The sequence below is a fragment of the Geotrypetes seraphini genome, chromosome 16 (assembly GCF_902459505.1).
Source record: "Geotrypetes seraphini chromosome 16, aGeoSer1.1, whole genome shotgun sequence".
Taxonomy (NCBI): domain Eukaryota; kingdom Metazoa; phylum Chordata; class Amphibia; order Gymnophiona; family Dermophiidae; genus Geotrypetes; species Geotrypetes seraphini.
The window spans coordinates 23,366,478-23,393,965 of NC_047099.1; the positions used below are offsets into that span (position 1 = coordinate 23,366,478).

Here is a 27,488-nt window from a genome sequence, read left to right on the forward strand (position 1 = left end):
CCCCTTCCCCCCCCCCCCCCAAAAAAAAAAAAAGAAAAAAAAGGCATGGAGCAGCAGGAGAGTAAATGTCACAGACAGTAAAAGAAAATAACAACTACAGAATCAAATATTCATAAGAACATAAGAATTGACGCTGCTGGGTCAGACCAATGGTCCATCATGCCCTGCAGTCCGCTCACCAGTGCTCTAAATGAGTCCAGCCTCACCTGTGTATGTTCCAGTTTAGCAGGGACTTGTCTAACTTTGTTTTGAATCCCTGGAGGGTGTTTTCCTCTTTAACAGCCTCTGGAAGAGCGTTCCAGTTTTCCACCACTCTCCGGGTGAAGAAGAACTTCCTTACGTTTGTACGGAATCTGTCCCCTTTTGACTTCAGAGAATGCCCTCTCTACCTTGGAGAGGGTGAACCACCTGTCTTTATCTATTTTGTCTTGAATCCCTGGAGGGTGTTTTCCCCTATAACAGCGTCCAGAAGAGCGTTCCAGTTTTCCACCACTCTCTGGGTGAAGAAGAACTTCCTTACGTTTGTACGGAATCTATCCCCTTTTGACTTCAGAGAATGCCCTCTCGTTCTCTCTACCTTGGAGAGGGTGAACCACCTGTCTTTATCTATTTTGTCTTGAATCCCTGGAGGGTGTTTTCCCCTATAACAGCGTCCAGAAGAGCATTCCAGTTTTCCACCACTCTCTGGGTGAAGAAGAACTTCCTTACGTTTGTATGGAATCTATCCCCTTTTGACTTCAGAGAATGCCCTCTCGTTCTCTCTACCTTGGAGAGGGTGAACCACCTGTCTTTATCTATTTTGTCTTGAATCCCTGGAGGGTGTTTTCCCCTATAACAGCGTCCAGAAGAGCATTCCAGTTTTCCACCACTCTCTGGGTGAAGAAGAACTTCCTTACGTTTGTATGGAATCTATCCCCTTTTGACTTCAGAGAATGCCCTCTCGTTCTCTCTACCTTGGAGAGGGTGAACCACCTGTCTTTATCTATTTTGTCTTGAATCCCTGGAGGGTGTTTTCCCCTATAACAGCCTCCGGAAGAGCGTTCCAGCTTTCTACCACTCTCTGGGTGAAGAAGAACTTCCTTACGTTTGTACGAAATCTATCCCCTTTTGACTTCAGAGAATGCCCTCTCGTTCTCTCTACCTTGGAGAGGGTGAACCACCTGTCTTTATCTATTTTGTCTTGAATCCCTGGAGGGTGTTTTCCCCTATAACAGCATCCAGAAGAGCGTTCCAGCTTTCTACCACTCTCTGGGTGAAGAAGAACTTCCTTACGTTTGTATGGAATCTATCCCCTTTTGACTTCAGAGAATGCCCTCTCGTTCTCTCTACCTTGGAGAGGGTGAACCACCTGTCTATATCTATTTTGTCTTGAATCCCTGGAGGGTGTTTTCCCCTATAACAGCGTCCAGAAGAGCGTTCCAGCTTTCTACCACTCTCTGGGTGAAGAAGAACTTCCTTACGTTTGCATGGAATCTATCCCCTTTCAACTTTAGAGAGTTCCCTCTCGTTCTCCCTACTTTGGAGAGGCTGAACAACCTGTTCTTATCTACTAAGTCTATTCCCTTCAGTATTTTGAACGTTTCGATCATGTCCCCTCTCAGTCTCCTCTTTTCAAGGGAAAAGAGACCCAGTTTCTTCAATCTCTCACTGTACGGCAACTCCTCCAGCCCCTTAAGCATTTTAGTCGCTCTTCTCTGGACCCTGGACCACGGCTATGAGCATACCCAGTCAAAGAGGCCCAAAAAGGCTCCCAAGTCAGTTATAAATGATGGCCCTTAACGGAGTCCATCTCAGGACTGTCACAACGTTCCATCTTCAATTGATAAATCACCAATGATCTCCATCGCAACAAGGTAGGAGGATGCGCATCAAGCCAATGTATCAGAATAGATAAATACTGTTTAAAAAACAATAAAAGCGTGGAAACTTTTTGAAGATCCCTCGTATATATAAAACGTTCCTCTTTAAAGACGCCTTATCCCATTCTCCTCTTTTCTTTTCATCTCAATGTACTTATTAATCTCTCCTTCCCATCCTATCCTAATGTATCATGTACATCCATGCGTAAATGGTCCCCATTTTCTTAGTTTAGATAAGATTTTATTCTTTTTTTTTTTTTTTTAAATCTAATATAATAAAATGCTAGGCCACGCATGCGCACTGAAAAGTCGTGTTCTCTGATCCGTCGCGGAAACACGAGTGCGCATGCACGCGTTTTACGTCACCACAGCCTCTGCAGTGTGAGCTACTGGAGGGCCCGGTAGAGGTTGGAGTCGCTCCGGGGGAGGGGGTGGCTGCCACAGCAGGATGAAGGCAGTGTGGAGCAGTGCTGGCGGCGGCAGTGTCCGGTAGGTAACACATCGACGACTCCCCCCTCCCGCTCCAACCGCTGCCGCTCCTGTTTGAAACGGCCTGCTGAGGTTCGCAGTCGGCTGTAGCGAACCTCGCAGGCCACTCTCCACATGGAGCACGTTCCGTCTGACGCGATCGCATCAGAGGGAACATGCTACCATATGGAGAGCGGCCTGCGAGGTTCGCTACAGCCGGCCACGAACTTAAGCAGGCCACTTTGAACAGGAGTGGCAGCGGCGGCAGGAACCATGGATGGATGGAGGGAGGGGAAGAACGGGAGGGGAAGCAAAAAAAGAAGAGCTATGGAGCAGGCAGGAAAGGGGGCTGTTTTGGTGGGAGGGTTGTGCTGAGTGCAGACAGCAATCATGGGGGGTGGGGAAAACAGAAGGTGGCCACGGAGCAGGCAGGCATGGCACAACAGGGAGCCAGAGGGAGAGGGAAAGGGGGCTGCTTTGGGGGAGGGGTGTGCTGGGGGCAGACAGCAATGGGGGGGGAGGAACAGAAGAGGGGCCACGAAGCAGGCATGCATTGCACAACAGGGGGAGAGGGAAAGGGGGTTGCTTTGGGGGGTATGGTTGTGCTGGGGGCAGACAGCAATCATGAGGGGGAGGAATAGAAGGGCAGGCATTGCACAACAGGGGAAGAGGGAAAGGGGGCTGCTTTGGCAAGCAGGGGGGCCAGGGAGACAGACAGAAAGAAAGACGCACAGACAGGGGACCAGGGAGAGACACAGACACAAAGAATGACAGACAGACAGCGTCCAGGGAGAGAGAGAGACAAAAAAAAAAAAAAATCAGACATACAGACATCCAGCATCCGTTAGTGTAACGGGCTTAAATACTAGTATATATATATTACATTATATTGTAAACCGTTTAGATACCTCTATGATAAACGGTATATCAAAAATAAAGACCCTTGAACTATTAGGATGCCACCATGCCAAAACACAGGGACAAAAACTGTATGATCCAAACAATGATTTTGGGCCCCACATTTTGGCATGCAGGCATCCTAACAGACCAGGGGTAGGGAACTCCGGTCCTCGAGAGCCGTATTCCAGTCGGGTTTTCGGGATTTCCCCAATGAATATGCATGAGATCTATTTGCATGCACTGCTTTCAATGCATATTCATTGGGGAGTTCCCTACCCCTGTAATAGACTATATATATAAATATATATTTTACAGTCCATCAGTTTAATGGAACACATTAAGGCAGATATGGATCCCTGATGCAGGTGGTTTCCTTCCTCACTTTTTGATTTTATTCTAACCTCTCCCCATTTTTTTTCTTTCCTTGTGTTCTTGTGACGTCCGTAATGTTATTGTCAGTCGTCTAGTTTTTTGTTACCCTCCTACATTTTATACATCACTTAGATTTTAACCTTGGTTTTACATCTGGCGGTATATCGCATAAATTGAACTTGAATTTCGTCTCACCACGTTGTGTCCATGAGCTGGGTTTCAAATAAATACCCTTTTCATCAGTTTGATAACCTGGTCATCGCTGCTTTTTCACTTTTCGTGCTGAGGCTTCGCCATGCGGCATGCCCAGCTGCAAACGGTCAAGGACGCTTGCCCCATGAAGAATTCGAGAACTCTGAATTTCCCCAATAATAGTATATTTAGGCAATAGCATATGGGTTCATTTTCTGAGCAACAGCACAGCAGACTGAAACCGCCCCAGACACAGAGACACACACGCTGTCTTGCCTTGTGTGGAAGCGATGTCACTTTACTGTGTGTGCCGATACAGCTGTGTTTCTGCATGAAAACACATCTGATTTAACAGTTTCATTTATGTATAACAATTTTTATTGAAAGAATCAAATAATCAATACAATAGGATAATACAAAAATACATTCAATACAATAAGAATCACAATAAATTTCATACAAATTTAAATCATTCTTTCAAATTTAATTTCCATATGAATTAATTCAATCTTATCTACACCCCCCTTAATTCCATCCCCTACCCACTATCTTCCCCTAAATCAGGGGTGTCCAATGTCGGTCCTTGAGAGCCGCAATCCAGTCGGGTTTTCAGGATTTCCCCAATGAATATGGATTGAAAGCAGTGCATGCAAATAGATCTCATGCATATTCATTGGGGAAATCCTGAAAACCCGACTGGATTGCAGCCCTCGAGGACCGACATTGGACACCCCTGCCCTAAATGAAATCCCTCACCCTGGATGAAAGTTTACAAAAATAAAGAATTAAAATAAATAACTGGAATGTAATTATTAAACCTAATTTTCATAATAAATCATTGATAACCAAACTTCGTATTTTTGGTGAAAGATTCTGAATATAAGGATCCCAAACCTCCATAAAAAGACGAGTGTTTTTTAGGCGAACCTCGAACCTCCCAACTCTCAAATAAAAATAAGCGATGGAATTGATTCCTCCAATGCCAAAAACTTGGAGAGTCTTTCTGCAACCAAAATTGCATAATACATTTCATTTAAATCGAAAAGCAGTTTCTACCAGACCGGTGGGACTTGGGAGGGGCCAGCGTTGTGTTAAGTTTTTGCATAGTGATACTAGCTTTCTATAGAGAATAACACGAGAACACAGTTTGTCCCTGAGGCCACAGGCTCTGTCCTCATCCCTGCTCTGTCTCTGTGGGCTCTGTCCTTTGTCCCAGCCGATTCCAATGGGCTCTGTCCCCATCCTGTGGGCTCTGCCCCATCCCCACCCCGCGGTTAACCTCGGGCACCTGTCCCCATGTCATTCTCTAGGTGGGCCCCCCTTAGTTGAACATTCAGGCTGGGAATACACACATTCCTCAATGACCCGATACTTGAAGCCAGTCTTCTGCTTTTTCATACTGATTCATGTGCTGCTCCTGGTAGGAAACTGGAATGGTGATGGTGATGCTGGTGGTGGCAGTGGATGGGTGTTGCTGGATGTTGCTCAGAGGGGCACCAAAGCTACAAACTTCTTTATGATTGCTAATGGGTTTATCTCTTAACAAGTTAAAATGTTAACTAAACCATTGCATCTTTGGGGGGGGGGGGGGAGGAAGCACAGTGAGGAAGATAATTGCACTTCCTTACTGATTACATATCTCACTTCACTATTCTATGCATGTAAAAAGCAGGAACTACAAATCCCATGAAGCATTGGGCCCAGCAACTCCTCTATTAGGGAAGGTGAAGCACTGATGAAGCCCTTGGGGTAAGACAGATAAAGATATAGTACAGGGGAAGGCAATTCCACTCCTCAAGAGGCAGAGCCAGGTCAGGTTTTCAGGATATCCACAATGAATATGCATGAGATCGATTTGCATCTGAAGGAGGCAGTGCATGCAAATCCATCTCATACATATTCATTGTGGATATCCTGAAAACCTGACCTGGCTCCAGCTCTCGAGAACCGGAATTGCCTACCCCTGGTCTAGTACAAAGGCAGCCTGTGATATGCTGGGTGTGGGTAAAACGCTAAGAGGAAGTGCAGGGAGGGGATGGGACAGGGTTGTTTTATATAAGACAGGAGACTTCTGCAGACACAGGCAGAGAGATTTCCCGCAAGCCACCTGCCACCATCTGGAAGAATGCCACAGTATAGATTGACAGTGACCACAGGCTCCTTCCGCACAGCCGAGACCTTTCACTCCATCTGCCTCACCCTTGTGGGGTCCCGTGGTGAGAGCAAAAAGCATCCATTGGAGAATGAGGGGAAAGGGTTCCTTCCAGGGACAGTAAGTATCCAAGGAACGGGGAAGGGGAGGAAGAGAACAGACCGGACACTAGCGTGGGACGAACACAGACAGGACTGGGATAATAATCAAGCACATTTGTCCTGCAGCTCTCTTTATATCAGACTCCTCATTTTCAAACTTTTTTTTTTTTTTTTACTCTGTTTTGTCTGTCACCTGTTGCTCACACCTTAGGATGTCCGTTCGAATGTTTCGTCGCATATTGTGTTGACAATTTTACGTAGCATACGGTTAGGGGCATTTTTCCAAAACTCAAAGGCGTCCAGAAAAACTGCAAAAAAAAAAAAAATCGACGTTTGGTATTCCGAGTGCCAATGTTTGAAACCCTCTTTTCGGGCATCTTGTGAGGTGTTCTCTGTGTGTCTGTGACTAATGGGGTGGGTATTGGAGACGTATTTCCGGGCGGGCTTTGACTTGCACATTTCGCAGCAATAATGGAACGCTTCCCAAGACGTCCTGAATGGAACTTAGATGTCCGAGGCTAGACCTCTTTTAAATGCTTCTAAGTGCCAAAAATGTACACAAACTGACCAGCTGACCACTGGAGGGATTAAGTTATGACCCCTCCCCCACTCCCCCAGTGGTCACTAACCACCTCCCACGTCCCCAAAATCTGAATGAAACAGTACATACCTGTCTCTAGAATAGCATAAAAAGATAAGACTAGCCTTACTGGGTCAGACCAATGGTCCATCTAGCCCAGGGGTCTCAAAGTCCCTCCTTGAGGGCCGCAATCCAGTCGGATTATCAGGATTTCCCCAATGAATATGCATGAGATCTATGTGCACGCACTGCTTTCAAGGCATATTCATTGGGGAAATCCTGAAAACCCGACTGGATTGCGGCCCTCAAGGAGGGACTTTGAGATCCCTGATCTAGCCCAATATCCCGCCTTCATGGTGGCCAATCCAGGTGACAAGTACCTGGCAAAAACCCAAACAGTAGCAGCATTCCATGCTACCAATCCAGGGCAAGCAATGGCTTCCCCCATGTCTGTCTCAATAGCAGACTATGGACTTTTCCTCCAATAACTTGTCCAAACCTTTTTTTTTTTTTTAACTCAGCTGCATTAATGGCTCTTACCATTACCTTCTGGTAATGCGTTCCAGAGCTTAACTATTCTCTGAGTGGAAAAAATATGGCCTCCTTTTGGATTTAAAAGTATTTCCCCGTAACTTCATCGAGTGTAATTTTTGATGGAGTAAAAAAATCAATCCACTTGTACACATTCTACATCACTCAGGATTGTATAGACTTTAATCAAATCGCCCCTCAGCCGTCTCTTTTCCAAGCTGAAGAGCCCTAACCTCTTTAGTTTTTCCTCATAGGAGAGGAGTTCTATCCGCTTTATCATCTTAGTATGGGAAAGCCAAGTAGAGCATCACACAGGTGTCTTAAGTAGCCTGGTGAATGGGCTAGTAAGCCATAGAGAAATGGACCCAGGCCTATAAGCCATTCTAAACACTACATTTAATTTAATTTAATTCTTATATACCGCTAATTACCGTGAGGTTTCTAAGCGGTTTACAAAAATGATGCATTAAAAAGATACAATAGATAAAAATAAATAAGATAGGTACTTGGAAAATTTCCCTAAATGTCCCAAAGGCTCACAATCTAACTAAAGTACCTGAAGAAACAATTTATGAAAAGTAAAGACAAAGATATAAAGACAGAGGTAGAAATATAGAGATAAATATGAATAGTCCAACAAGTAATGTATAAATAACTATTTTACATCCTACAATTGAAAATATTCTAACATCAGCGAATATCAGGATACAATTATGAAGAGGGAATTTTGAGCAGACAGGGAATGTGGATACCTGGTGGAAAGTGTGAGCCTCCCCAAATCCTACTATACTGCCATATAGGTGTCACCTACAGGCATAAGGGCTATTGGGGGTGGTAGGCAGCTGAGTATAGTAGGTTTGGGGGGAGTTTTGGAGGGCTCTGCATATGTTATAAGGGGTATAAGGTGAGATGTACATCTGGCACCCTTTATGTGAAGTTCATCTCTAAGGTGCCCCACTGCTCTTTTGGCATGTCTGTGTGGCCCCTCCCAAGTCCAAATGGTCTGGATTAGGACGCTTTGAACTTGGATGGTTTTGTGGTAGAAAATGACAAATAAAGTTGGACTTCCTAAGGTTGAACATCCTGGTGGCCAAGACGTCTAAGTAAGGGGTGTGGCTTGTTTTGAAAATGGCTCTTTCTCCACCTCCAACTTTGGACATCTTGTGGGACATGTTCAAAGTCGGACTTAGACTTCCTATTGAAAATACCCCTCCACGCCTACTATATTTGAATATTGTTTACTGCATCTCCTTATGACTCTGGGCAATTCGATTAATACTCCAGTGCCCCAGGTACAAAATAGATACCTGTTTAATATGCAAACTGCTTTGATTCAGTGGCGTAGTAAGGGGGGGGGCCATCCGCCCCGGGTGCCGGCACCCACCCTTCTCTCCGCCCCTTCCCCCGTGCATTCCTTCCCTTCCCTCACACCTGTTTACCGTATCACAAACTTGCTGCCCGTGTCAGTGTCAGCTCTCTTTGATGTCATTTCCGGCTCGCGCGCCCAGGAAGTGAAGTCAGATGGAGAGCCGACGCCATGGGGTCAGCGAGTTCGTAACGCTGTTTGCGCTGGGAAAATGAAAGAGGTGTGGAGGAAGGGAAGGGGGGGACACGTGCGCAGCGGAGGAGCGGGGGTGTGGAGAAGAGGGCGGGGATCACTCGCCTCCGTTCATACTTAAAACTGTGCAAGACAATCGCGTGCAGGTAAAGCCAGGCTGACAATTGCACGAAGGACATCAGCGCGCTGGATTTAAACTCAATTTGAAAGCGCTCCGAGGGGGAGTTGTGGGGGGGGGAACCACTGCGCTTAACTTAGAAGTGTTGGCGCTGCTGTTGGGGGGTTGTTGTGGGGGAGGATCCCCCCCATTATAGAAGAAACAGGCTTTTTCCCTATTCCCCCCCACCTCCCCCCAACAGCAGCGCCAACACTACTAAGTTAAGTGCGGTGGTTCCTCCCCTCCCCCTCTCGGACCACCCTCAGAGCGCTTTCAAATTGAGTTTAAATCTGGCGCGCTGATCTCCTGCGCGCGATTGTCGGCCTGGCTTTGTCTGTGCACGATTGTCTCACGCGGTTTTGAAGCGTCCCCCTCACCTTTGCTACGCCACTGCTTTGATTACAACCAACCCATCCCCTTACTGCTGTAATTGTCTGTTGGCCAAGTTCAACTTATTCGTGCTGTACACTGCCTTGGATGAATTTTTTCAAAAATAAATAAACACATTTTTCCTGGTATCTGAACGTAGCACAGACTTAGGGAGCCCTCTCCCTCTCCCCGACACTGGCACCGGCCGAGGGAGCCGCTCTCCCAGGGCACAATGCTAACACTGACTGGCGGGCCTGTTCCCATCATGCTGTAACCCAACCTCCCTTGCTCAGGTCAATCACTTCCAGCTTAGCACCGATGAAGACTTGGGGGCGATCCTACTGATTCGCCTACACAAGGAGCCTTATTCCTTCTTCCCAGAGGACAGCTGGTACTGCAGCTCCGTCTCCGTGGAAAGCCCTGACCACAGGACCTATACTTTCCCCTGCTACCGATGGATGGAAGAATATGGCATTGAGAGCTTCCGAGATGGAAAAGGTGGGTCAGGCGGTCATATGACCACATACACTTACATCCTATGGCTGATGGTGTGTTTGCACCTCTTATTTCCCTGTGTAAAGCTTTTCCGTTACTTTGTACCTTTTTCTTGGCTGGGTAGAAGATTATTGTTATCAAATCTTATCTTTGTTTCTTTCAGCTAAGAAAGTTACTGATGACACGGACATTGTCCTTCTGGAGCATCGATGCTCTGAGCTGAAGCATAGACAAGAGATATATCGGTGAGAGGATTCATTGAGAGTGAGGTCTCTTAGGAACTAGGGTAGGCAGTTTCTGGTAAGTGACAGGCATGAGTAAGCACGGTATTCTTGGAACAATGTACCTTGTTGGGCTGCGGGTTTCTGTTATTAGTTATTTGTTGTCTGTCGTTCCTAAATTTGTTATGCTCGGGATAGTGCTCCTTGGTTTTCTACTGCTGATAATGGATTGGTTGAAGTCTCTTGATCTCTACAGTTGGTGATTGGCTGAGGTCCTTTGATCTCTCCACTACTAGTATGTGGGTGTGATACTTGAGGATCTGCTGTTGATGGATTAGCTGGGGTCCTTGTGTCTCTGCTAATGATGACGTACTGGCTAGGGTCTGAGTTTCTCCCATTGTGAATGAGTTGGCCAGATTCCTTGAGTCTTCACTGCTATTAATATATTAATTGGAGTCGTTGAGTGTCTACTGTTGGGGATTTAGTGGCTGAGGTTCAATTGTCTTTTATTGCCTAGGATCCTTGAGTCTCAGTAGGTGTTGATGGATTGACTAGGATCCTTGGGTGTCTTCTATTGGTGATGGGTTGGCTTGGATTCCATGGTATCTTCTGCTGATAATGGATTAGCCAGGGTTCTTGAGTTTCTACCGCTGGTGATGGATTAGTTGACGTCTCTGGGTCAATGCTGGTGACTGATTAACTGGAATACTAGAATCTCTGTTGATGGTAATAAACCAGCTAGGGGCCTTGGGTCTCTGCCACTGGAGATTAGTTAACATAAATCACTGATGTCCTTATCTTTCCCCAGATGGAAGGATTTCCAGCCAGGATTCCCACGATGCATCAATATTGATTCTATGAAGACTTTTGATGCCAAATATTCCCTTTTGAAACTGGCTCCTCCCAGACTCCTCACAAAGTACCCGTGAGTACCACCTGCCCCAGAATAATCTATCCCGTTGCTTCAGGGGTTCTGAATCTCATATCTGGTTTTCTCCTGCTATTCTTAGAAATGTACAGGCCAAACTAAAAGCATTTAGCAAAGTCCAAGAGAACTGGAAGAGTCTTAAGGAGCTGCGAAGGGCATTTTCTTTCTCTTACACACCTGCTTCAGGTTAGTGCTCATGACCTCACCCCTTCCCCCTGGCTCAGAGAGTAATATTATATTAATGTACCATGCTGTCATTCTAATCTAATCTAATCTAATCCTTAGGTTTGTATACCGCATCATCTCCATGTTCGTAGAGCTCGACGCGGTTTACAGTAGGAGAAATAGGAAGGAACTACAACAGAGGGTTAGAGGTAGAAGTGTGAAGAAAATTTAGAGGACTTGGGATGCCAAGATATAAGAGTTTCCTTGATTCCTAAGTTGGAGGGAGACTTACATTTTTTGAGAAAAGCCAGGTTTTCAGATGTTTGCGGAAAACTTGGAGAGAGCTCAAGTTCCGAAGAGGGGAGGTAAGGTTGTTCCAGAACTCAGTGATTTTGAAGTGGAGGGAGGTCCCTAGCTTTCCTGTGTGGGAAATGCCTTTTAGCGAGGGGAAGGATAGTTTTAATTTGTGGGAGGATCTGGTGGTATTAGGGTTTGAGGAATTCCAAGAAAGAGGGATAAAGGGAGGGAGGATACCATATAGGATTTTGAAAGTTAAACAGGCGCATTTATAGTGGACCCTGGCGATTATCGGAAGCCAGTGGAGCTTGGCCATTCTCTCTTTTTTTTCCTGTCATAGAGTATGTGTCTCAACACTGGAAGGAAGATGCTTTTTTTGGTTACCAGTTTCTGAATGGAGCAAATCCAAATTTAATCCAGAAGTGTAATACAATTCCAACTAATTTCCCAGTGATGGAGGAGATGGTTGCAGCCTCCCTCGGAAAGTCAACAAGCCTGAAGGATGAACTGATGGTAGGAATCTTTGCCTATGTCCTCAAACAACGATCTTCTCTGCTAGACCCATATTTGCTCTCTCTCTCTGTCAGCCATTTTCTGATGCTGCCCCCAGATTTGCTGTGCCTTATCTGATCCGATTCCCCTCTTTGCCTTTGCTTCCAAGCTCCTTGCACATGCTGCTCACCTACGCTGCCTTGAGCTCTTGACATCTTGAGCCATTTTTGACCCTGTCTAATCTTCATTCCATCTGGATAGTCCTTGCCAACGTTTTGATTGCCGCTTATGACCACGACACAGGCCCCTTCTCAGTCCTTAGCTTTTGACACTGATGATTACCACCTACTCTTAGATATGCTGTTCTCACGCGGGTTCTGAGACTCAGCTCTTACTCCCACACTTGCTCAGGGCTCGGTGCTCCTTCGCAAACTCTAGACTCACATTATACTCCTTGTTTTACAGAAAGGAAACATCTTTCTTGTGGATTATAAGATCCTGGATGGAATCCCTGGAAATGTTATTAAAGGGTGCCAGCAGTACATCGCAGCCCCATTGTGTCTTCTGTACAACACTCCCCAGCACCAACTGATCCCTATTGCTATTCAGGTAATGAGTCTCTCCAGTATCTAAAGTGACACCTCTCCTCCCCCCCCCATTATACTATAATACAATATTCTAATTTCTTTCCTCCTTACAGCTTACTCAGATCCCGGGCCCCAGAAGTCCTATATTCCTGCCCAGTGACTCTGAGTGGGATTGGACCTTGGCTAAGATCTGGGTACGCAGTGCCGATTTCCATGTGCACCAGCTATACTCGCATGCCCTGTGTACACATTTCATGGGGGAGGTCTTCTGTGTCTCTACCATTCGACAGCTGCCCATGTGTCACCCGCTTTACAAGGTAAGAGTCAAGAATAGGATGTATCGCCAGCACACAGGACATCCTCCACCCCCCTTCTTCTCTAACAGTTCAGTGGTGAAGACGGTAGGAGAGCCCTCCCCATCGCCATGAATGCACCTTCCCTCTGTCCCATGTATATTGAGTGCAAAGAAGAATGGCCAAGAAGACGGGGAGTTTAAGACTTCTCCATCTCTCCAGGTAACTCTCCAGTCCTCAATCGCCATCCTCCTTGAGTTTGATAACTTATGCTTTTTATTCTTCACGCGGACATCCTCCCCTTCCATGATTATTGGAGACCTTAATTCCCATGCAGGTGAACTTGCTAATTTGCATTTCTCTAAACTCCTTGCCCTATCCCTTTCGTATAGTCTCCGTCTACGCTATACTGTCCCACTCATAGGCATGGGCTAGTTTTTTCTTTCTCCACCATTTTCCCTCAGACTTCTTCAGCTTTGCTCTTCCCTTTTCTGACCTTCATCTGATATCCTTCTCCATCTCAACCAGTAACCACCAGCACTTTTACAGATCTCCAGGCTATTGACCTGGCACCCTTTCCTCTACCATCTTATCTCTCCTCTCTTTATCAGATTCTGCTGAGGAAACAATCTCTTCACTCGATACCGTACTTCCTCTCCTTCAGATAGCCTCGTGTCACTCATTTCCAGTAGCATAAAACGCATCAGTTTTCAATCCTAACTCACCCTGAAAATTTGCTACCTAAGGTCTTGAACCAGCGGTGTAGTCAGCCTTGGAATCCCTCCCTCCCACTCTCCTCCCCTTGCACCTTTGCCGGTGAGGAGGCTGAAGCCCCAACAGCCAAAGAAACTCCCTTTTGACCCACTTCCCTCTTCCTTGTACTGCTGCAGTAACCCGGAAGTCAGTGGTGTGCTTGAAATGAACATGCATAGAGTCCCAGCGTCAGCAGATGGAGGCACTCTGCCAACTTCTGGGTTACAGCAGCAGTGCAAAGAAGAGAGGAGTTTGGCTGGTGGGGCTTCCAGCCATTTAATGTGTGCAATGCAGGTTGGAAGGGGGCCTGAGCCCAAAGCCTCCCCCTCCCCCCTCCTGTGGCTACATCACTGACTGAGTATTTTGCTGGAAGTTCCACTCTCATGCTGACTTCATGCATTTCCAGGTTATGCTCACCTCCAGAAGCGGACTGACAGGGATTCGGGCCCCTGAGCAATAAGGGTCATAGCCCCCTCCCCACCTCCCGATCCCACATCTCATCCTTTCTCCCCAAGTTCATATACCCTCCCCCCCCCTTTACCTCAAAAGTGTTTTTCTATAAACAGAGCCCTGGCATTGGCTGTTTCCTGCTATCCGGAACCTTCTCGCTGCCGCAGCCACCCCTTGCAGAAGCAGAAGTTACATCAGAAAGGGGCACTCCATGGCAGAAAGAAAGTTCTGGTCAGCGGCAAACAGCGTATGCAAGGGTCCTGTACGGAGAAAGGAACTTTTGAAGTAAACGCAAGGGGGGGGAACAGGGGAGATGAAGGAGAAGGGAAGGGGAGTAAGAGAGAAGGGGGCCAGACCCATAAGCACATAAGCACTGTCTCTGCCGAGTCAGACCATAGGTCCATCATGTCCATTAGTCCGCTCCGCCGCAGCCCCCCAGGTCAATGACCTGTAGTGATCTATTACTCAAGAGCATTTTGTCTTGTATAGTAACCCTCTAATTGTACCCCTGGATTCCCTTACCCTTCAGGAACTCGTCCAATCCCTTTTTGAAACCCAAAACCGTACTCTGCTCAACTATCCCCTCTGGAAGCGCATTCCAGGTGTCCACCCCCCTCTGGGTGAAGAAGAACTTCCTAGCATTTGTTCTGAACCTATCTCCCTTCAATTTTTTTGAGTGCCCTCTAGTTTTTGTTGCCCCTGCCAGTCTGAAGAATGGAGAGATGTCGGTCATGCCAGGAAGAGGTACTCGGCTCCCCAAGTGCTCTGGGTCCACGGACACTGCCCAAATGATAAGCCCGCCCCTGCTCATCTCTCTCCAGTCTGCAATTGGATTCGCCAATCAGCTCTTTATTATTGTACATATTTGGGTGGAAGGAGTCATCAGTAAATTGATAAAAACTATCCTCATTATTTTTTTAACTTAACGCCTAATCAAGTAAGTGCATAAGTTATGGAATGCTAGCACTTACGCACGACAGAGGCGCTGATAAGTGTGCCAGGCGCTTTTCTATATTGTATGCGTCAAAGTCACTTACCCCCATATTCTAGAAATAGTGCTCAAATTTAGGCTCGCGGTTGGGAGCGGATGAGCGGAACCTGGCCTCCTGACTAGAGGCGTTCCAGAAAAAGGAAGGTGTGTAGACCAGCTTTAAATTTCCCAACAGACCCTTTTCTCGCCGAAGGGAGTCCACAGGAGCGGAGCTCCTGACATTAAAAATCCTGGTCCTCACGAAATCGTAGCGAGTCTTGTTGCCGCTGTTATTAAGACAGTCATGAGGGAAGCCTCCGCTTGCCCAGGATCGGTAGCGTGGCTACTATTTGGGGATTCCACACGGAACGTTACTGTTCTTTGGGGATTCCGCATGGAATGGTGCTACTCTTTGGATTTTTTTTTTGCCAGGTACTAGAGGCCTGGATTGGCCACCGGGCTAGATGGATCGTCGGTCTGACCCAGTAAAGCTATTCTTAAGTTCTTACGAATGTGGGGTTTGTAAGGTTGTTCTATGGCAGTGGTCTCAAACCTGCGGCCCGCCAGGCCCTATTTTGAGGCCCTCGGTATGTTTGTCATAATCACAAAAGTAAAATAAAACAGTTTCTTGATCTTATGTCTCTTTAGTTATAAATGACAATATTATTATTAAAGACTTAGCCAAAAGGAAAGATTTATACACTATAAAGAGTTTTACCTCAGGCAAAATTGTCATTTCTTTAATAAGACATTATCTATTTTTTTCTGAGGCCCTTCAAGTACCTACAAATCCAAAATGTGGCCCTGCAAAGGGTTTGAGTTGGAGACCACTGGCTTAACTGTAACCATGACATCCTGTTTGCCTTTGGGAAGCCGAGCTGAGATTGTGATGTCATAATGCCTCATTCCACCAATAAGAGCCAACCTCATCAGTGATGTCACAATGGCTTGATTGTCCTGTTCTCACCCTCTGCCCTCCAACCCAGCCAGCAGATTAACCGTTCCCCTTAACTCAGTGGTCTCAAACTCACGGCCCGCCAGGTCCTATTTTGAGGCCCTCGATATGTTTATCATAATCACAAAAATAAAATAAAACAGTTTCTTGATCTTATGTCTCTTTAGTTATAAATGACAATATTATTATTAAAGACTTAGCCAAAAGGAAAGATTTATACACTATAAAGAGTTTTACCTCAGGCAAAATTGTCATTTCTTTAATAAGACATTATCTATTTTTTCTCTGTCTCGGCGGAGCAAGTTATATCCTGGTATAGCCAAATCCCATCCATGGGACTCCGAGAACCAGGTTTCTGTTATTGCCACCACATCTAGGTCGGCATTTCTCATTTATGTTTCCAATTCCAGAATTTTATTGCCTAAACTACGTGCGTTAACATACATAGCCATCCATTCTCTATATTTGGCGATCCTTATAATCATTCTGGCTTTTTATCTGCTACTCTTTGTCTCTATACCTGAGCTCATGTGAGAAAAAGCTGCCTGCTTGAAGGACAAAGCATTTCTCAATAGATGATGAGAATGCATTTTAAAATGCCTTAACAAATTATACGAGGAGACACAACATATAATATATTCATATAATGAGTCAAAATGTTTTGTGATCGTGTCACCGAAGTACCCCCCTCTTCAAACCCAGCATGCACCCAAAAAGAGGGAGAAAAAGCCTCAGACTAATGTAACAGTATAGAACCAAAAGGTACAAATCAAAACTGCTTTTGATACTTTCGCTGGCAAAAAAATTCCCTCACAGAACAGCTCAGGTTTAGAAAAGGGCAAAGTCACCCAGAGGCACGTACAAGGACAAAAGACGACTTGAGCTCCAACGCTGTCACATCTTCTCCAATCTTCCCAATGCCTGCCTCCTTGAGGATACCTTCAATAAAAAGTTTGAAAGTGGGCTGGTGGGCTGGTGGGGGCAGATACCATCGGCACACAATGGTCAGCGGTGTCACAGCTTTGCATGGGAAGGTATCTGGCGACTCTCCTTCAATTTCTTTGGGTCCAAAGTAGGGTTACCATATAGCTCCAGAAAAAGGAGGACTGATTGAGACATCCGGGTTTTACTTTCATTGCTTTCTGGGAGGTTGTGGTGCAGTGATTAGAGCAACCACCTCAGCACCCATTCTACTCCTTGTGACCCTGGGTAAGTCACTTAACCTCCCCCCCCCCCCCCGCCTTTGCTTTAGGTACATTAGGTAGAGTGTGAGCCCACCAGGACAGATAGGGGAAAATGCTTGAGTACCTGAATGTAAACCGCTTAGGTTATAAGTGGTATATAAATTAAAAAAATGAATGTCTTTATCTGTCTTCCTTGCTTTCAGTGGAAGTAAAATCTAGATCTTTCAATCCATACTCTTTTCTGGACATGATCCTGATTTAAAAATTAGCGAAGACCATTGCCCTACAGAGACAAGCAGTGCATAAGAAGAGTCAAAGGTTAAATGGGATCCCAAAGATTCTACTATGATAGCTTGGCTTGATCAATGATGATTGGTAAAGGGCTTACCAGGGAGAGGTACAGGGGGCATTCCCTGGGTACCAGCCCTTATCCTTGTCTCTTTCTCTTTTAGCTCCTGGTGCCACATATGCAGAACAACCTTCAGATCAATATTCAGGCTCGATCTAAAATAATTGGAGCAGGAGGAATTTTCGATCAGGTGAGATGGGCTTCCGTTCGTACCTTGCAAAAGTGTCTTCAAGCACATAGGAATCTTGTTCAAGTTTGTTTATCTAACATAGAAATATAATATATACCCAAAACACACTAGCTAAGTTTTTCTCCTTCCCTGGGCATAAAATACTGCACATTATGCAGGTCCATGTTTCACCGCTTCTGTGTTGAGGAACGACTTAATGCGTCGTCAGTTGGCGTTGCTCTAAGGATATATTAGCTGCTCATTGAGACAGTAGGTTCATCTTCAGTGGGACCTTTTTGAGTTGACAGAATACATCACATAACCGTTCAGACCCCTGATGCAGGCTAGAGGCCGAAACACTGTCAGTGTCGGATCGTTATTTAATAAATGATATTGGCATCCCAGTTCTGTACTTTTTGTTTGGTGTACTTTTTGTTTGATTCGCTGTTTGTAAATCAGGTAATCGCAACTGGAGGGCCTGGGCTTCCACTGCTTGTCAAGAGATGCTTAGAGACCTTGACTTATTCCTCCCTCTGCCTCCCAGAGGACATCCAAGCCAGAGGAATGGAGGCGCTTCCAAATTATTACTTCCGAGATGATGGACTGGAGATCTGGGACGCCATAGAGAGGTGAGAAGCAGATGCAATGTGTATGCATTCATGTAGTGCCAGAGAGGGTATTAGAAAGATTAGAGAAACTGGGCCTCTTCTCCCTCGAACAGAGGAGATTGAAAGGGGACATGATCGAAACATTCAAGATAATGAAGGGAATAGACTTAGTAGATAAAGACAAGTTGTTCACCCTCTCCAAGGTAGGGAGAACGAGAGGGCACTCTCTAAAATTGAAAGGGGATAGATTCCATACGAACGTAAGGAAGTTCTTCTTCACCCAGAGAGTGGTGGAAAGCTGGAACGCTCTTCCGGAGGCTGTTATAGGGGAAAACACTCTTCAGGGATTCAAGACAAAGTAGATAAAGACAGGTTGTTCACCCTCTCCAAGATAGAGAGAATGAGAGGGCACTCTCTAAAATTGAAAGGGGATAGATTCCATACGAACGTAAGGAAGTTCTTCTTCACCCAGAGAGTGGTAGAAATCTGGAATGCTCTTCCGGAGGCTGTTATAGGGGAAAACACCCTCCAGGGATTCAAGACAAAGTTAGACAAGTTCCTGCTGAACAAGAACGGGTGCTGGTAGGGCTAGTCTCGGTTAGGGTGCTGGTCTTTGACCAGAGGACTGCCGCATGAGCGGATTGCTAGGCAATTCTTATGTTCTTAGTTGAACAGAAAGAGATAGAGGGGAAGGCTAGCAGTGCAGTTTAAGGTTGAGAGCAGAAGGCTGTGATAATCTCAGGCCCAGATTCATATCTCACTGCTGATGTCAATCTTACTCTGTGACCCTCAGCTGAAAACATAGAGCTTGTTATCTACAGACCTAGATTCCAATCTCATTTCTGACACCGGTCTTACTGGGCTGAGAACACGAGGCCCGTTATCAGATCACTATACAATCAACAGGAAACACCCCCTGTGATTGCTATGAACACCTCTCTACTTCCTGTCTTGTTCTAGGTAATGAACTCTAAATTCCAAAAACCATCAGTCTAAGAAATAATTTGTATGGTTTATATACTATATTTCCTACAATTGTGCACATATATTCTTCTTTTTTGGGGTGGTATGCCTGAGGATATGGAGCCTACAGGTTCTCTCGTGAAAAGGCTTTCACTTGCTCCTATTCACATCAAGGGCTTCCATCCCCCTTCCTATATTCTTTTTAAATTACTATCTTGATTTTTTATTTATTCTACCATAGTCTTTAAAATATCAAAAATTGCTGCTTTTTGTAAATTGCAGACACGCCTCTGTTTTTTTTTTTTTTTTTTTTTGCAGATATTTCAATTAATTCATTTTTGCATTCTTGCACCATGAAACACTGGCGGCGTCGGAGTGAAGAAAACAAAGCCCATAAATATATGGCGCCGGCAACGGCTCCAGTTGGAACACCTGGACTTCGATTCTATAAATGGTGCCTAAGAATTAGGCGTCAAGGAATGTGGCACACAGCACCTGTAAATCTCCAATTGGGTGCCCTTTATAGAATCACGCCTAGTGGCACCTAAAATGGATGTGGGTGCCCCATGTTTACGTCAAGGTCCATTTTTGGCACTTACATAGAAAACACGTCCAAGATCCACCCTTAACCATGCCCACCTTGGGCTAGGCTGCCTTTCTGACATCAGTAGTTGCCTAACACTCAATTAATTTTAATTTAAGCTAATTATCAAGCCAATTGAGCTTGTTATCAGTGCCAATTAAGCCTATTAAATAATTGTAAGGAGCCTAGATTGACTAGGTGTGCTGATCTAGAGAGGCAAATGGAACGATTGGCTTAGTAACTTTATCAGGCTCTCATCCTACTTCAATTTCAGAAAATTGATAAAAACGAGTTTGTTCAATCGATTTGTAAACTAAGAATCTACACAGCTCTGCTAAGAACTATATAGCTTTCCAATTCTTTCATTATGTAAGACTGTACTATTGACTTTGATTGTAATGACACGGTGACAAAATTCATCACCGTTCCCGTCCCCGCGGATAACCGCGGTAAACAATCTTCATGTCATTCTTTAAGGAGAGAGGGAAGAATCAGAGTATGAATGGCCACAACCACTGACCCTTAAGCTTTGCTTTGAAGAATGCTGGTGTAGAAGGACTGAGGTTGAGATAGACACTAAAGAATGACAGTCTGTGGTATCCAGATATTGTGATGTCATAATGCCTCATTCCACCAATGCCTAAGAACCAATCACATCAGTGATGTCACAATGGCTTCATTATCCTTGGCTCACATAAGAATCAGAGTATGAATGGCCACAACCACTGACCCTCGAGCTTTGCTTTGAAGAATGCTGGTGTAGAAGGACTGAGGTTGAGATGGACACTAAAGAATGACAGTCTCTGGTATCCAGAGCAGATATTGTGATGTCATAATGCCTCATTCCACCAGTGCCTAAGAGCCAATCACATCAGTGATGTCACAATGGCTTCATTATCCTTGGCTCACATAAGAATCAGAGTATGAATGGCCACAACCACTGACCCACAAGCTTTGCTTTGAAGAATGCTGGGGTAGAAGGACTGAGGGTGAAATAGACACTAGAAAATGACATGGGATTATTTCCCGCGGTTATCCGCGGGGACGGGGATGGTGATGAATTTTGTCACCGTGTCATTCTCTAATTGTAACCTCTTCGCTGATTGTCCAGCGCTTCTTGCTGTAAACTGCCTCGAACTTCCATGGCTTTGGCGGTATATAAGAATAAAATTATTATTATTATTTAACTTTAGGCCTCTTTTATAGAATCTAATATGACAGCTAAGTACTGTGTGTTACAACGAAAGAAAAATGAAAAATGAAATAAGGATTTAGCTATACACTTCTTCCTCCGTATTCGCGGTTTCAGCAATCGTGGTTTCGATTATTCGCGGTTTTTAGCTTGCTGGCTCCTCCCTCCCAAATTGCATCAGCTTGCATAGAGAAATTGCCGATTCCAAGCGTTTGCAGAGAAAATCACCAATTCCCAGCACTTTCTTCACTTGTGTTTTGCCTCTCCTTCAGGAACAGGCCAGGTCTCCCACCATGTTATTCGCGGTTTTGACATATTCACGATGGTTTTTAATAGAAAACAGCGAATTACATATGAAAAAGTGATTCGCGGTTTTTCTGTATTCGTGGATCTGTTAATCCCCTAGCACAGCGAATACGGAGGGAGAAGTGTATACATTTCGAAAGTAAGCTCTACAGCATACTGGTGAGTCCCGGTAAGTAGAACAAGTTTTGATTGTAGAAAAATGGAGAGCTGTGGAAAAATCCGACCGATGGAAACGGGCGGAAACTAAAGACTGGTGATTAGGGGGAAGCAGGGGGGAAATGGGTAGGGCTCGGGCATGCCCAGTGGGGCCCGGGCACTGCACGTGCTCAGAGAGAAAAAAAAAAAAAAAATCTCTCTTAGCTATTGGAGAGCTTATCCGTAAATTGGGAGCTGTTGGGACAACACCCATATGTGGCTGACTCATCCTGCTTGTCCTAGGAGAAAGTGTAGTTACTTACCTGTAACGTAGGTTCTCCGTGGACAGCAGGATAGTCAGCCATACAACCCACCCGCCTCCCCATACGGCCGACCCGGCCACAGCTAGGAACATCCTGGGGATTAGGGGGAAGCAGGGGGAAATGGGTAGGGCACAGGCATGCCCAGTGGTGCCCGGGCACTGCACGTGCTCAGAGAAAAAAAAAAAAAAAATCTCTCTGAGCTATTGGAGAGCTTATCCGCAAATTGGGAGCTGTTGGGACAACACCCATATGTGGCTGACTATCCTGCTGTCCACGGAGAACCTACGTTACAGGTAAGTAACTACACTGTCTGGTCGGTGTAAGAATGCAATAACACAAAAAATGAATTAATTGAAATATCTGCAAAAAAAAAAAAAAGAGGCGTCTGCAATTTACAAAAAGCTGCAATTTTTGTTATTTTAAAGAATATGGTCGAATAAATAAAAAATCAAGATAGTAATTTAAAAAGAATATAGGAAGGGGGATGGAAGCCCATGATGTGAATAGGAACAAGTGAAAGCCTTTTCACGAGAGAACCTATAGTGGGTACAAGGCTCCATATCCTCAGGCATACCACCCCCAAAAAGAATACTATATATGTGTTGTAGGAAATATAGTATAAACCAGTGGTTCTCAACCTTGTCCTGGGTATCCCCCCAGCCAATCGGGTTTTCAAGATATCCCTAATGAATATGCATGAGAGAGATTTGCATACCTGTCACTTCCATTATATGCAAATCTCCCTCATGCATATTCATTAGAGATATCTTGAAAACCTGACTGGCTGGGGGGTCCCCAGGACAGGGTTGAGAACCACTGGTATAAACCATGCAAATTATTTCTTAGACTAATGGTTTTTGGAATTTAGAAATTATGACCCTTTGGAACCATAGGGATTTTTTTCTATTGATGTCCTATCAAAAGCACATGAATGTCCAATATAACAGACTGTTCTGTGTTTACTGTAATCTACTGCAGTGGTTCCCAACCCTGTCCTGGAGGAACACCAGGCCAATTGGGTTTTCAGGCTAGCCCTAATGAATATGCATGAAGCAAATTTGCATGCCTATCACTTCCATCATATGCAAATCTCTCTCATGCATATTCATTAGGGCTAGCCTGAAAACCCGATTGGCCTGGTGTTCCTCCAGGACAGGGTTGGGAATCACTGATCTACTGTGTATGTGATTTTGTAACCCGTTTTGAACTCACAGGAAGACGGGATAGAAATCTAAATAAATAAGTTAATGGAGACCCCATAGACATCATATATCTTGATTTCCAAAAAGCCTTTGACAAGGTGCCCCATGAACGCCTACTCCGGAAACTGAAGAACCATGGGGTGGAAGGAGATGTACATAGATGGATCAGAAGCTGGTTGGCGGGTAGGAGACAGAGGGTGGGAGTGAAGGGCCACTACTCGGACTGGAGGAAGGTCACGAGTGGGGTCCCGCAGGGCTCAGTACTAGGGCCGCTGCTATTTAATGTATTCATAAATGATCTGGAAACAGGGATGAAGTGTGAGATAATAAAATTTGCAGATGACACTAAACTATTTAGTAGAGCTCGGACTAAAGAAGACTGTGAAAAACTGCAAAGGGACTTGAACAAACTAGGGGAATGGGCAACGAGATGGCAGATGAAGTTCAATGTTGAGAAATGTAAAGTATTACATGTGGGAAACAGAAACCCGAGATACAACTATACGATGGGAGGGATGTTTTTAAATGAGAGTACCCAAGAAAGAGACCTGGGGGTGATGGTGGACTTGACAATGAAGCCGTCGGCACAGTGTGCAGCGGCTGCTAAGAAGGCAAATAGAATGCTAGGCATCATCAAAAAGGGTATTACAACCAGAACGAAAGAAGTTATCTTGCCATTGTATCGAGCAATGGTGCGTCCGCATCTGGAGTACTGCGTCCAATATTGGTCGCCGTACCTTAAGAAGGATATGGCGATACTCGAGAGGGTTCAGAGGAGAGCGACACGTCTGATAAAAGGGATGGAAAACCTTTCATACGCTGAGAGATTGGAAAAACTGGGACTTTTTTCCCTGGAGAAGAGAAGACTTAGAGGGGATATGATAGAGACTTACAAGATCATGAAGGGCATAGAGAGAGTAGAGAGGGACAGATTCTTCACACTTTCAAAAAATAAAAGAACAAGAGGGCATTCAGAAAAGTTGAAAGGGGACAGATTCAGAACGAATGCTAGGAAGTTCTTCTTTACCCAGCGTGTGGTGGACACCTGGAATGCGCTTCCAGAGGGCGTGATAGGGCAGAGTACGGTACTGGGGTTCAAGAGGGAATTGGACAACTTTCTGCTGGAAAAGGGAATAGAGGGGTATAGATAGAGGATTACTGCACAGGTCCTGGACCTGTTGGGCCACCGCGGGAGCGAACTGCTGGGCACGATGGACCTCAGGTCTGACCCAGTAGAGGCATTTCTTATGTTCTTATGTTAAGTTAGCTGGGCCAACTCCCGTGTTCGGTGCCTAGCCGTTTCCAGTCACCAGCATTGAATATCTGGTCTATTTGTAGCTGGCTAAATTGATATTAAGATCTGGATGGCTAAGTGCTATTTAACTGGCCAGGAGCTGGTTTCCTGCTGGTTAAATGATACTGAATATCCAGCGGATAGAGCCAGTGGCGGGATGGGGGTGGGGGGGGGGCGACCTAGGATTACCATATGGCTCCAGAAAAAGGAGGACGGATTGAGACATCTGAATTTCACTTTCATTGAGAGCAATGGCAGGATGGAGGACAGATTGAGACATCCGGGTTTCCACCAGACATGAACTCTTTTTGAGGACTGTGGTGGGAGTCCGGGCAGCTTTTTAATTTTATAACTTTTGTCTGGGGAAACCAGATATCAAGTACCCCCTAAGCAGCTCACACACCTACCTCCTCCTTCCTCCCCACCCCTGCACCTATCCAGAGTCCTCCCCACCCCCATCCAGGGTCCAGTTCTTGTTCACCCGGCGCTGCTGTAAGTCTTCGGGCCATCAGCAGCGTAACTTAAGTAAACACGCTGCCTTCGGCGACCCAGAAGCTCCTCCTCTGCTACTGCTTCATGTCCCAGCATAGGCGGAAAGCAGTAGCAGAAAGAAAGCTTCTGGGTTGGGAATAGGGCGTGACCGGGGGGAAGAATGGAGCAGGGCCGCACGTCCTATTTTTTTAAGGGGAAATTTGGTAACCCTAGCTTTACTTCCATTGCTTTCAGTGGAAGTAAAACCTGGATGTCTCAATCCATCCTCCTTTTTCTGGAGCCATATGGTAACCCTAGGTGGACAGGCCTGGATGCTGTCTTGGTGGGGGCATCAGCATCTCTCTGCCCCCTCATTCCCTCCCTTTCCCCCATACCGCTTTAAATCTTCGCCAGTGTAATTCTCCAGCCTGGCTGCCCTCTGAAATCACTTCCTGGTCGCAGTGCCAGGAAGTGATGTCAGAGGGAAAGCCGACGCCAGTGCAATCAGCAGGCCAGAGAAACTGCTCATGCGGCTGAATATTTAAAGAGGTATGGGGAGAGAGAGGGCGTGAGGGGATGGAGGAGTGGGAGGTGCGGAGAAGAAGCGGGGTAGAGAGGATGGTGTTGGGGGGGGAGGGGGCTGCCACATCCACTTATCTGAAGCTGTGCTGTTGTTTTAAAGGTCTTTCAGTTGTGCTATTTGGTTTATCCTATTCTGTTAGTTACACCTGAATTACTGTGACCTAGTGACACCTCAGAGCTGTGATGTCTGTTCTGGTTCCGATCCTGCTGCCAACACCAATTAACACTTGGGAGTTTCTTTGTTGGGAGGGAATGGCTGCGTTCAGGAGAATATCACATAACCCAGTGCAGAAATTCATTCTCTTTTCCTCTTCCCTCAGCTTTGTGTCCAGCATTGTTAACCTGTATTACAGGAACGACTGCTCTGTACAGCGGGACTCAGAACTACAGGCCTGGGTGGCAGAAATCTTTCAAGAGGGGCTTCTGGGGAGGGCATCTTCAGGTAAGAGCAACCCCTTTGCCTTCAGTGACAGTGAGGAGACCCAGGGTTGACAATTGGCTCCGGACTCACCAGAAAGGGTTGATCCAGTCCAGGTTGGACCCCATTGCATGCAGGGACTTGTAGTTTTGATTTCCAAACTGGCTTCCCAACTACAAGTCCCCTGCATGCAATGGAGTGAAACCCAAACTGGACTGGGTGAATCTGGAGCCACTTGGCAGCCTCACAGCAGACCTTTTATTGTACACAGAGGGTTTCCTGCACAGGCCCTTAGCCAGCAGCGAAAAGGAAGTCCCGCCTTTCAGACACTGCTGTACCTGCAGAAGGGGTAAACCGGTCTGCCTCCCTGAGATCTCTGAGGAAGGATGCAGTTGGAATTTTTGCTTTTGCCTGTGGTAATGGAAGAATGTTTCTGTCCCTCACCTCACAGGTTTTCCATCCCTGCTGCACACCTGCACCGATCTTAAAAAATTTCTGACCATGGTTCTGTTTACCTGTTCTGCTCGACACGCTGCCATGCACAGTGGACAGGTATGAGAGATTCACGTCTCCTATGCCATTGTGAGACCTCAGGTGAATCACATTATCTCCTTGCACCTCAGACTTCATCTCTAGCTCTGTCATTGTGGGACTGTGGGATGGATCATTTTATCTACCTGCACCTGCTGTGTTGTAATCCCGGTTGTGTCATTAGCTCCATGTGCGACTCTTGCACCTGAGTTCTAATCTCCAGCTTTTTCACTGACTTTCTGGGCGACCTTGGATAAGTCACTGCATCTCCCTGTACCCACTTCCGACTGCCTGAGGGAGTCACTTTATCTCCTCGTGCCTTAATTTGAATCCTCAGCTCTGTTTCTCAAGCAGAGTCACTGTATCAGCCTGTTCTAATCCTGGCTCTGTCACTGACTCTCTATGATCTGATTAGAGTTACTTTCTCTTCCAAAGTCTCAGGTCTAACCCCCTGACTATGTTTTTGGGCCTAATTTCTATCCTCTGGGATCTTTCTGGAAACTCATCTCACTACCCTTGACACCAGTGTTCACTAATCACTAACAGGTCTTGTAATCTCTTTCATGCTGTGTGGGTTACAGATTGATTTCTTCTCCTGGCTACCCAATGGGCCGGCTTCCATGAGAAACCCCCCACCCATCACCAAGGGTGCCGCTGTGCTTAGGAGCATCCTAGAGACTCTGCCAGAGGTGAACAGCACCTGTGCCACACTGACTGTGCTGTGGATACTGAATCGTGAACCAGAAGATTTGGTAAGGATTTATTTGGCCTTCATACATGGGATAAGTAGATAAGGGTGTGAAGAACTGTGAGATGCCCAAGTTTAAATCTCACTTCTGACACCATCAACCAACTGAGGTTCAGTAAGTTCCTTCTCATCAGGTGTATTAGGGATGTATTAAATGTGTCTTTGACTTCTAAAGGTGACCCTTAAATTTATTTCATTCTATTATATGTTTTAATTAAAAATGCATTTTGGTTTACTTTTTGCAGAAACCTTTAGGGACATATTCAGAGTGGCACTTCACAGAGGAGGAGCCCCAGCGCTGCATTGCAGCTTTCCAGAAGCATCTGGCAAAGATCTCCAGCAAGATTGAGCAGAGGAATGAGGCATTAGAACTGAACTATGACTACCTGAACCCCAAGAAGATTGAAAACAGTGTCTCCATCTGACATGTGACAGCATAGTTTTAATTCTCATGGACTCTTCACATTAGAGAATGACACGGTGACAGAATTCATCACCGTTCCCATCCCTGCGGATAACCATGGGAAACCATCCAGTGTCATTCTTTAGTGTCTATCTCCACCTCAGTCCTTCTACACCAGTATT

The 27,488-nt window shown here is 45.7% G+C and overlaps 1 protein-coding gene across 1 annotated transcript; it reads left to right on the top strand.

The window, feature by feature from the left end:
* Window positions 1-5,887: 5,887 nt before the first annotated feature.
* ALOXE3 (arachidonate lipoxygenase 3) lies at window positions 5,888-27,488 on the top strand. The gene is made up of 14 exons (XM_033923083.1): window positions 5,888-6,063; window positions 9,533-9,737; window positions 9,898-9,979; window positions 10,764-10,880; window positions 10,966-11,069; window positions 11,686-11,858; window positions 12,303-12,446; window positions 12,538-12,741; window positions 17,482-17,568; window positions 18,007-18,176; window positions 25,527-25,648; window positions 26,076-26,176; window positions 26,737-26,907; window positions 27,149-27,488. The coding sequence occupies exons 1-14, from the start codon at window positions 5,917-5,919 to the stop codon at window positions 27,326-27,328; spliced, it is 2,007 nt and encodes a 668-aa protein (XP_033778974.1). The 5' UTR covers window positions 5,888-5,916; the 3' UTR covers window positions 27,329-27,488.